The following is a 12,154-nucleotide window of genomic DNA, read 5'->3' on the forward strand; positions in this document are numbered from 1 at the left end:
AATTTAATTTAATTTTTTTCGATTATGCTTCAAATAATTTGCTAGAAAATTAACTTTAAAGAATGGAACTCTGCAGACAAAGTTGCGGTTAATGAGTTTACAAAGTAATCTGATAATGCTGAAATTGTTCGACAGGATGGAATTAAGGATAGTGTCAAATTCAGACAGCTTATTGCTGTAACAAGCTTATAGCAAAAATAGTAAATGCCTTGATATGGGTCTAAATACAAAACACTTGAAAAAATTATTTAAAAATTCATTATTCAAAAAAAATTACACGATACAATTGCTACAAAACTACCAAGATCAAAATAGTAAGATTTCAAGTTTCATTTGCCATCTGTGGTCAGAGGCGCCAATTATAAGGGGTAGTTCCTTCCTCTAGATTTCAAACGATACATTTTTTTTTTAAGAAAAAGGTGTTTTCTTTTAAAATTTCTTTCTTTTTTGCTCCCCTTCTCCCATACACTCTGGTACATTAGTTGTCAATTTTTCCAATTAACAAAGTAGCCGCTACATCGTGTTTATGTATATTTATTCAATGTTTTTTTTTGTTTTGTTTTTTTATATCTCCACTTACAATCACAACGAAATGAAAATGTAGAAAAAAGGTATAATTTTTGAATATGACAATTGATAATTAAAAAAAAAATCTCACTGACAATAGCAAGACCAGAATATTTCAGTTTCACGTCCGGAATCCTCTTATCATAACGACAAGCTAATTAGCACAACATATTGTCCTTGCTGGTTTACGTGGTTCTAATAAATAAATACTGAAGTTTTTTTAGATATGAATTTTTCTTTTCTTTTAGTTCTTGAATCTCTTTTATCCTTTTCTTTGTACGTTTCGTTTCATTTAGACTAGTTAGTTTTGTCTCCTTGTCCTTTTTTCCCTGTAATAAAGGCTTCCGGACGTGAAGCCAAAACATTTCTGACTTTTATTATTATTAGTGAAAAAATGTTTTTAGGGCTTTAATTACGCCTTATCTTACAAAAAAAGTATAACAGCTTTTCAAAATTTTCATTGGAAAGACAGTATGGTTAGAGAAATTTTGTATCTTCACTAAAAATTGAAAAAAAATTGTCCCCTCCACCCCTCTATATTTTTGTGAATGGGTACTACTGCCCTCACATTCAAACAAAGGACTGACAAAAAATTGAGGAAGAGTAGGATTAAAGCTTAAACTTTGTCGCATGCTGACCAAGGATCCGCGTAGCGGAGGTACTCATCTCCTGATTCTCAACTTTCGGCCGGGAGTGACATGCGTGGTTGGCGGCATATCATTTGACGCTTCCCGTGTTTTTCCTCCAGGTTTCTGTAGGTACCCATTTGGAGCCGTGTCGACTATGGCTGAGCTTACAGAGACATATCGCTGACCCCAGTTTCAAATCAAATCATCATTGACCAGTGACAACAGGGGTTGAACCTCTACCCTTACTGACAAGCCTGTCTTTGAGGGTTTGTTTCACTAGATCTTTAAACTAGAAAAACTCATTAAAACTAGACCTTCAATTTATTGTTAAAGATACAATGAGGACACAGCGCCACCCATTTGCGAAGATTTTATGTATCTGGATTTTTATTCCAAATAATTAGCTAATCAATGTCAAATCTTCGAGTTTGCTTGATAATAAGCCTTCTTCTTTGGATTGAAAAAAGAACAGATGAACGCCTCGCTACTGTAAGGCACCACTTTACTTACGAAATTTTGTAGCAGCTACATATGTACCGAAGAAATGGAAGATTTCTCTTCAAATTCATGTAGTGAAATGCAAAGAAGCTCTGGTGAAAATAAATAATGACTGGGCGCCAATTTCAATTGAACGTTCAACGGTTTGAACTCAACTTTCTTGGTCTGAATTTGAACTTTGGTTGCAAAAGCTTGAAAGGAGTTGAAAACTCCTGAAAAGGGAGTTTCTTTCAAGTTTGCTCAAAAGTTGATTTTGGATTAACTTTAGATCGACATCGAGTCAGAATGTGTTTTCAATAGATCGCAAACGCACTTCAAATCACAAATATTAAGGGAATGAAAGGAAGACATTCTCATCGTGTTTTTGTATAATTTGAATATAGTCTTAAGCAGCTAAGTGGAAACCCTCGCTAAATGTCTGCTGGCTTTCTTTTCCACAATTTCTTTTTTTGAGTAGCTTATTTAGGACACTGCAGATTAGCACTTTCTAAAAACATTTACAGTATTTATTAAAATATTTACATACTCCATTTCTTTCCTTTTCGTATATTGTCACTTTAGGAAATTACATGGAAAATTTCGGCACGTCTTGAAGACAATAGTTTATATATATATATATATATATATATATATATATATATATATATATATATATATATATATATATATATATATATATATATATATATATATATACAACAACTTTATTGCATAGAATGTTTGTCAAAATCAGTCTTCCAAAAGCACTTGCTTCACAAATAGGTAACAATTTAGCACACCATGACATTGAGCTGCACATACTGCGAAGTATAGTTGAAGCACATAGCAGTGAAGCACACTTCATATGGAACTGTAGTATAGTCTTGATCTTCCGTGATCCCCCATGATCCTTGCATCCCTTATTCGCTTTCTCTTAAGAAAGTCCTGATCATTACAGATGTTCCGCCATTTTCTTATGCTTTTGCAAAATTCACATTTGCATAGAAGTCTTCGTGAATTTGCCCTTAACCCCACCTTCAGCACAAAATTCTTGAAATAAATCACTATACATGACCCTAATTTTTGACATTTTTTAATAATATAAGTTTGTTTTCTGATTAGGTTCAAAAAATCCAGGTATTTTTTCAACAGGGAGTTTGAAATTCCAAGAAAGTATTCTTAATGCCGCAGTTTTTAGACGAGGCACAAAAAAATAATAGGCAAGTTATATGAAAAATATGACGTTTTAACTAAGATTCGAAGGACACATGCCCAAGGAGCTTATCGATGCAACGATATGGCGTCGTATATTATAAATAATTAGTACACCATCACTTCGCATAACACAGCAAAAAAGAGTCTTGATCTCCTGTGAGGTACACCAACAGCTCTAATATACACATATCGCCCTTTTAAAAAATCTCCGCACTCTACGTGCACTTGCGGGTTAAAGAGTACTCCACTGTGGCGACTAATAGTCGCACACTTTGCCTCGGAAAGAAGGGATGCTGAGTCTAGCTTCGGCTTGTTGCTCACATAAATTGTGAGTTTTTCCAGATTGTGCACATAATCACGGTAAGAAGTAATTTTATCTGTAAAGAGAAAAGACAAAAAAATTATTTGAAATGTTATAAAGTTACAGTTAAACTGATCAGTTACAGTTAAACTGGCTATGATTGAACTGACTGCAGATTTTGGGGAATCTCTCCATATGTAATTCAGCAATCTTAATATAATCATTAATGATTTAATACCAAGTGCGGGCAAGTGATCTCACAAATGAGATTTTTAGTAGGGCCCGATCGATATGGATTTTTGGGGTTCGATAGTGATAGCGACACATCGGTATCGTACCGATAATATATAATCTGCCGGTAAATTCCCCTTCGAGGAAAAACCTTACCTAACGATTAAATCCCCCATTCTCTGCCCATATTCATACTTGCATGTTATCCCTGGTCTATTACACACCAAAGAACAGCCTCAATAATTCACTGTGGATTCTATTATTTAGGCCATTTACAAGAATTGTTTGATTTTCTTTACCTTTTCTGATCAACAGCTTCCCAACACAAAAACGAAAAGGTAAATATTTATGAAAGTGACAAATAAGAAAAAAATTAATCGAAGAAGTCGGTATAGTTACATAAACGAAAATACGTAAAAATATGATTGAAAGAAGCTAAATTATTTATTGAAATTGATTATTCAAGACCCAAATTTCAATAACAGGACTATGAATTTTAACTATTCACACATTAATGTGAAAACTTTACTTTATATTTATGATATCCCTTGCGAACGAATCCATACAGAGTAACTAGATAAAGGGATACAGCTATAGTTACAAGTTTGAAGGAGTGATTTAAAGAACGTGTCGACAAAATCGTCCAGAATGCAGACACACAAGCTATTCTAAGGTAAATAGGTAAATTTTCCGAGGTGTTGACATACGGCGGTGACACCTTGGAACTCTCCCCCTCCACCTTACAACACCCCTCTCTGTTATCTGCGCCCCTGACTATATGTCACGGTTTTATCCGACTGGATCTTGGATCTTTCACCCACGCAAGTGAACATTCATTAAACAGAAATGTATGGTTCATACTATTCTTTTCAGTTGTTTTGGTAGAAGATGTACAGACCAAAACAGTTATTTTGGTCTCGAAGTCACCACACATTTAGAACATTGCTCCACCAGATGTATATTGACAAGTAGTGACAACAAAAATACTTTTACTTTATTTGACTCACCTCTACTGCTCTCTCTACTACGTTCAGACTTAGTTGGTGGCTGTGCCACCATAGACAAGACAAGCCAAAATTATCTGAGGAAATCTGGTTCTATCTTCTGGATAGGTTTCAAAAAAATATATATATAAGCCGATAATCGTTATTCTTTCCCTGGTAACCGATAATGACACTAACCCTAATATCGGTCCGATAATATCGGTCGACCGATATATTGGTGGGGCCCTAATTCTCAGCCACAAAATCTTATTTTCTGGTTGAAGCTCTCACTTTTAGCAGAAGAAGATGATTGTTGATATTAAAACATAAGTTTCTAATCTAAAATTATATATCAAAACAATAGAATTAAGTTATATCGAAAGAAGCTTAATGGTTGGTACTGCTAAAAGTACTTATAAATTATCCAGCTAATACGTCACTTTCTATTTCCTGCCGGGAAAGCTTCTAAGTTTTATATTTTTTAATATCCTTCACTCGTTTCTCTCTCTTTCTGTCTCTCCCTCTCTCTCTCTCTAAAATGGTCTGGGCACGTATCCCGGCCCTACCAAAAACAGTCCTCGCAGACATTTTAAACAAAAAATGTATTTCCACGTAAGGCCAGAAAATTGTTACTAACAATTTTTGTGTAATGTTTAAAATATAAGAAATGAGTGGAATTTCTCCATTAATCACTGTTCTTCAGATTATTTTTTATTAGACAATTTTTTTTAATATATCACAATATTCATTAACAGGCAAAATGATTTAGAATTGTTGCGTGGACTAGAAATTCGATTTATTTGTAAATATTTGGATCTCCAAATAAGACCTATTATTTAACCAACAAGCTAAACCGATCTAATAACCAACAAGCTAAACCAAAAATTTGTCTTATTTTAGAAAATATGGGGGAAACCTCCTTAAAAGTCATAGAATCTTAAAGAAAATCATGTCATCAGGTTCAGCGTATCAGAGAACCCTGCTGTAGAAGTTTCAAGCTCCTATCTACAAAAATGTGGAATTTTGTATTTTTTGCCAGAAGCCAGACCACGGATACGTGTTTGTTGTTGTTTTTTTCTTGTTGTATTAACAAGCTATGCCCATTACCGTTTGCGCTTCGACACGCTAACAAAAATAGTTACTAACGACTTGTAGCAATAAAAGGGGAGGTAAAAGTACGCCTCAAGCTGAAATGATTATCTATAATAAATAGCTGGCCATTATCAGCTGGCTGAAACATAAATTCCAAAGCTGTGAGATCGATTCTGGCAATTGATCATCTACAATTGTTTATCGACCTACAATTGCAATCTACATCTACATTTTCATCTACATCAACAATCTACATTTTCAATCTACTATTGTTTATAAAGTTTAAAAAGCAATGACGCATCAGTAGTGGAAAGTAAACAAAGGTAGCGTCATTTTGGTTTCAAAAAAGCAGACATACGTTCTGCTAATCCTAGCATTTGGCTCTTTCTTGTGCAAAAGAGGCAGATTATTCGCAAATGTTTACTTTGAGTATTTAGTTGGCTTCATAAATGCTCTTTAAGTCTATCCACGACTGGCCGCCTCAACTGTTCATCATTTACCTCTGGTAATTTGGAACAATATTCTGATAGGCATTCCAGGGGCCCAGTAGATTGGAAAATATTTAGTGGTTGGCCTCTGTTGAAGGAAAATTTCAAAGAAATAAAAATAGTACCACCAAATTCCTTTCTTTATGCTATCTCAAAAGATATTGGCTGCTTTTCTGACATTGCACGCCCTCCCCCACCTCTGGTGGTCTGTAGATATAGCCCTCAGAATTTGTAAAAAAAAACACGCTAAAACATTGAAATTCATAGTTTATCCTATGCGGCATGTTTCTATTAATCAGAAAATCATGTTTCCTTCCATAGTTGCCCCCTTTTTAAAATTGTTTCAAGCAATATTTATGCTCACAATTCTAATGTTTCCACTCAGGCGAAAATGAATTTCGTCAGAGCCAAGAAAGTAGAAACCCGTTTTTTAATAACGAATGATGTCATGATGAGATTTAACAGAGCAATGAGATATATTCCGTGGCAATATCTGGGACCATCAGAGGGAGAGTGGGATTGTCAGAAGCCACCATGATCTATGGAAAGAGCGAAAAATAGGGAATCTGATGGTACTACTTTTATCTTACTAGCATGTTTCTTCAGAAGGGCCCAACAACTTAATTTCCATCATTAGCTTATTTTAAAACTTTTAAATGAAGAAATGTTCTTTATAACAGTCTTTGATCTTCTTTTTTTTATAAGAAAGGTTCGATGAGGGAAACAATAGCTTTTAATTTATAATAGAAACAATAATAGTTTAAATTTCTTTTTAGATGAGTGAATAATCGGTTGAAATTCAAAGGGCTGCAATATCTTTTTAAAAAAAGTCAGTAAGTACGTAGTAATATATAATAATATCTGAATGTATGTAATAAGGTACAGCTTACCCTGTCCCTTTCCTTGCCAATTAACAAAATATACTCCTTGAATTGTTTTTTTCTTTTTAAGATCTACCATCCACACAGGGTGATCCACATAATAATTATCCAAAATAGCACATGAAGATAAAACGTCAGATTCAATGCCATCAACTGCAAGCGCTGCTCTCCCTGTTTGCCAGTCTCTCCAACCTTGTCGCTTATCATTTACCCATGTATTCCTTCCGTACGCCAGGTTTTCCACTATAAAAAAATACATAATTATAAGGAGCAGGCTAACTATAAAAACATAATAATTAACAGCTTATTGCGAAGGTTCAATTTTAGTCGATTTTTTCTATCGAATTGCAATTCATTATGAACTGAATAGCATGTATTTTTAACGCATGGTTATAAAATAGCTGGAACTATTTTTTCAGCTTGTCAAAACTCAAAGCTCTTGGAATCGATGCATCAAGTGCCTCCCCCAAAGTCTACAGAAACACAAATGAAATCTATTTTTAGGCAATGATGTTCCTGTTCTTCCAAGGACATATGAGCAAAAGTCAGATGAAGTCCTTCCTTCTGTGTCTTGGTACATTTAGTTATATCTCTCTACTTAAATACATAACCAAACTCTGTCATATAGCAAAGGACCTGACAGAATTTTGGGCTGTGTTTGGCCTCAGGTAGCCTTGTGCTTTGAATAGTTGCTACTGCGTAATCTTGTTCTGCTACTGCGTAACATAATAGTTCTACTACTCCGCTGGGAAAGAATACATTAAAATAAAACCCAGGGATTCATCTTTGAAGTTCCTGCATTATTAGTTTTGGTAGCTGAATTTACCTAGGCTCTGAATAGCTAGACTTTACATCAATTCATATATATTTTTACATAAATACATCTACACAAGAAATACTTCTTATTCTTATTCTTCCATGTACTTCTTAATGAAAATCAGAAGGAGTCCTTCCTTCTGTGTCAAGGTATATTTAGTTATATCTCTTTACTTAAACACATAGCCAAACGGTTTCATATGGCAAAGAACCTTACACAATTTCGGCTGTGTTGGCCCCAGGAACCTTTGTGCTCTGAATAGTAGGTACAATAGTGGACCATTAGTTGCTCGTCTTTTTAATTGCTGAGTGATCAGAATAAATTCTTGTAAACTGTCGAAAACTTTCCCCTCTCTCTCTCTCTATCTTCCTAATTCCACCCCTCCCTATCCCTCATTATCTCGCTCTCTCTTATTTTTTTTTGTTTGTTTTTTATTAGTTCTTTCGTTTATTGTTTAAAAGTTATTGTTGACTAGCATTCGTACTTCCTACCCCTTCACAGGCCTTTTTAGTTATCGGCCATAGAGACCACTTTACAGGCCATAGAACCTTTTTGGGTATCAGTACATTATATTCGTTTGATATTTTTGTTGTTGTTGAAAATTTACCAGCATCTAACTATATAAAAAAACTAATGTATTCAAAGTTAGAAAATAGTTTCGATTCAAAGTGTCTAAAGATAAAAAAGAAAATTGAAAACTAAGAAATTAAACAAGGTGCTTACGACATCCAGAAGCATCATTCAATTTAAGAAATCCAGGGCCACACTCCCCTTTCCTTGGACATCCGACTACAGCAGCTCGTAGGCCAATTCCATGATGCCACGTGACTGGATGAATTCGAATATATCTTGCAATAAATGGACTATTTAAATAATGTGTTCGTTCTGTTATCATGTCCATATTTCCGCCAAATATCTACGAAAAAAGAAAACAACAATGATTGTTACTAAAAGGTAATAATAAAAGTATAAGGATCCCAAAAGCTGTTAATGGCGCATAAGGTGTTGGCACGTTATTGTCGCAGTTTCGGTTAATGGGCGTTTTTTATAGGGACAGGTTGCAAGCCTGTCGCCCAATCTTGCAACAGTTGGAATTTAACCACGGGACCCGTCTTACCAAGCAGAACATCAGTCGACTCTGCAACCATAGGTTAAAAATTTCTACTGCTGGTAGATCGAACCCTGAACTTCTGAGTGAAAGCCAGATGTCCTAGCAACTAGACCACATGAGATTACAATAATGATAAAAAATTAGTGTTTGGGAATTCATAGTGATGCATTGCATTGGTTTAGAAGTTACCTTCCTGGAAGATCCATTCGGTTAGCATTAATTGATGCTACTTCACCCTTGTTTCCATTAAAAGAGGGAGTGTCTCAGGGCTCTGTTCTCGGTGCTTTGCTTTATTTGGTATGTTTCAACTCCATAAGATTTTCTCTTTAAGGTGCTATACTGCTTCTGCTACTTTTGATTATTATACTGCTTTTGCTCAAGGCACAGTATTAGCAACGTGTGTGAAGTCTGTTATTTAGCTTCTGCTAAAGGTTAATGTAGTCTTGAGAAGGCGTGAAGATTTTATGAATTTTATTTTACTCGGCATTAACGTGAATAAGACATTCCTCGTGACCATGTGCAGAGTAAAAACGTCTGTTGATGCTAGTGGTCTTGTTATGCTATCTGGTAAGCCTGTGTACCAAGTGAATTGCCCGTGATTTTCATTGTTTCTCTACTGTCATGGAGGCAACATAATGATGCTATTTCTTCCAAAATTAAGAGAGGAGTCGGAATAGTACGAAGACTGCAGCATCCTTGGACTAAGAAAATTTTACAAATGACATATCTTTCAATTATCCGCCCATATACGAGTATATGTTATGAATGTCTCATACGGAGCAGGAGCTTTTACGGTAATTTCCAAAGAGTATCAAGAGTATCAAAGAGTCTTCAAAACCACCCAATAAGAGTAAGAGGTAAGTATAATCCCGACGCATGATGCATATCGATACGGTAAATATGTGAATGATGCATGTGCACGTTTTATGTTTGCTTAACGTTGGTGCACTACGTGATTATCAAGCTGTGATTTTTGGTTTCCAGTGTATAATTTATATAGTTCCAAGTATTTTTTTTTAAATTTTAACCGTGCTAACAATGATATACATGATTATGAGACTAGCTTTAGTAATAGTTTGGTGGTTGGGCATAGGAACAGCACACAGTCTAGATTTACATTGAATTTTTAAGGAGCTTCTGTGTAAAATTCGCTTCTAATAAATATCAGGACGGATGATAAAGGATAGTAGGGAGGATAGTAATTGAAATGGCAGGGAGGTAGGATGGTAAGAGGGTTTAGACAAGGTGGCGTCATGGAAACGATATTTTTGAAAGACTCTGGTTATGCTGTTCCTCCTTTTCGTTTTTACTATTATTGTATTGTATTTATTATGAAGAAATTGGATAGTATTTCATACTACACGCTAGGAAAAACCTTGATTGTTTCGCAAGTGCACTGTTTGTAAATGAAAAAAATTGTTTTTTGTTTATGAAAAAGAAACCTGAACCTATCAACCCGGATTATTCATGATGCCATCTATTTAAAATATCTAACCTGGATATTTCTATATTATGGAATAATTTCCCATTCAGCAGTCCTATACCCCAAACTTCACCGTTTTTACTTTTAATAAAATGGCTTTATTTAAGCCTAAAATATGGATTTACCTTTGCATCCAGATGATTTCCATCTTTATATGTAAACCATAGGATGCTATCATTGCTGTATGTAGCAGTATAACGTGTGACCCATTGACGTCTACGAATATCCCATCTCCCTTTGGTAGAAATAGCTGTGACCATCTTTGGTGGGCCAAGGTCAATTTGTAACCACTGATTGGCTAACAAAAAAAAAAAATTATATACATACAGGACGATAAGATAAATAGATAACTTTTATTTTCACCAAAATTTTCATGGCATTGCCAAATTTCTTTCGTAAAGTCACATTAATAAGCGGCACAAAAGAAAGAAAAAAGAAAACAAAACACTAATCAATCCCCCTGGCTTTCGTTATACATTTTTACAAAACTAGGTATAAAGTTCTTCGCTAACCACTGGTGGACACAGCATACCGGCTGAGGTTTCTCAACAGGCACTGCAACCCTGCACGGGAGTCGTTTTGTTATGGATTGAGGGGGGGAAAAGGGTTTTGTGGATTGGGTGGATCAGAAATTTTCTTCGGAAATCCATTCAGAGTTTCTCTCTTCTTTTTTCCAGAGTTTGCAGTTTTAACTTTGTCAGCAGCTCTTCATACGACATTTCTGTCTGCTTCGAAACTATCATTAGAGCTCTTTTCTGAACTCTTGCGGGCCTGGCACTTTGCCCAGCCGTCAGTCCAAAATGCCAACCGGGAGCTGCATATTCCAGAATTGGGCAAATAAAAGATGTAAATATTCAAAGGAGGTGATCTGGAGGGGTGCTATGTTTCGAGATAAGCTTGAGCATCTGCAACCCAGCATCACCCTCTTTTTACTAGACTAGATTGTTCGTGCCTTAAAATATGTAAAACAAAGAAAACAAAGTTATAAGCAAAGATACACGCAAAGAAGAGGTTTGTGTACCCTGGTCAGTCTTCTTTGGGCTCTAAAGTCGAGACAGCAATCCGGTGATTGTGCTACCAAGAAATTAAAAGGTACTTAAAAACGAAGATGCCGATTACTAATTTTGTGACTGATGCAGATGGCAGAATAGTAATTATAGGGTACGAAAGTGGGAATATTAATTTCTAAAATCACAATACTAAGAAAATAGGAGTAAGCTGAAAGCAAGTGGAAAAAGTCAATTGAAGTGTTACGTTCACATCCCTCCCCGAAGAGCCGAAAATATGAATACATAAGAAATGAGAATCCATTTTTGGCACCAAGTATCTATGGCTCCTCTGCTTTATATACAACAAAACACTATTGTTTCATTAAACGATTTTCAAAGATTACCAGAATTAGCAACCTGCTATTCCGATTTTAGATGCCTATGTATGGGCTTAAAAATTGGCAAGCTACTAACCCGGGTTAGTTCCAAAGAAATCGAACCAATTTTTGGCCCAATTTTAGTAACAACCACGAAGAAGTGCACATAATCACATTTAAGATCATCAATGAAGTATCTTTTTGCCGTTGGGAGTTTAATTTGTCAGGTTGGGTATACGACAAATCCATAAAAAGGCTGGGAATTATTTTACATAGTTTAGGAGAGTTATGGTATCAGATTTTTTTTTCTTGAGTTTCATCTGTGTTTCCTTACTCAAGATTCTGCGAACTTTTAAAGAATTCCTAGTAAGTAACCTGTTGAACTAAACAGTAGTTTAAGCGGATTGTAAAGGTAAGCAATGTAAATAAATTATTATTGAAGCCTAGATGCTGAAATAGAAACTTGGGAATGGCATACCCCAGCTCAATAAACTCAGACTTAGACTCCACCTT

The 12,154-nt window shown here is 35.2% G+C and overlaps 1 protein-coding gene across 3 annotated transcripts in view; it reads right to left on the reverse strand.

The window, feature by feature from the left end:
• Positions 1 to 242: 242 nt before the first annotated feature.
• LOC136033239 (EGF-like repeat and discoidin I-like domain-containing protein 3) overlaps positions 243 to 12,154 on the reverse strand; it is a 118,409-nt gene continuing 106,497 nt past the window's right edge. For all 3 annotated transcript variants that reach the window (XM_065713953.1, XM_065713954.1, XM_065713955.1), the window contains exons 8-11: positions 10,401 to 10,573; positions 8,405 to 8,597; positions 6,874 to 7,107; positions 243 to 3,265 (exon numbers count right to left, since the gene is read on the reverse strand). In XM_065713953.1, coding sequence (XP_065570025.1) covers positions 2,994 to 3,265; positions 6,874 to 7,107; positions 8,405 to 8,597; positions 10,401 to 10,573 — 872 coding nt within the window. In that variant the 3' untranslated portion in view covers positions 243 to 2,993. The remainder of the gene's footprint in view (positions 3,266 to 6,873; positions 7,108 to 8,404; positions 8,598 to 10,400; positions 10,574 to 12,154) is intronic.

Source organism: Artemia franciscana, chromosome 11, assembly GCF_032884065.1.
Source record: "Artemia franciscana chromosome 11, ASM3288406v1, whole genome shotgun sequence".
In the NCBI taxonomy this organism is placed as follows: Eukaryota; Metazoa; Arthropoda; class Branchiopoda; order Anostraca; family Artemiidae; genus Artemia; species Artemia franciscana.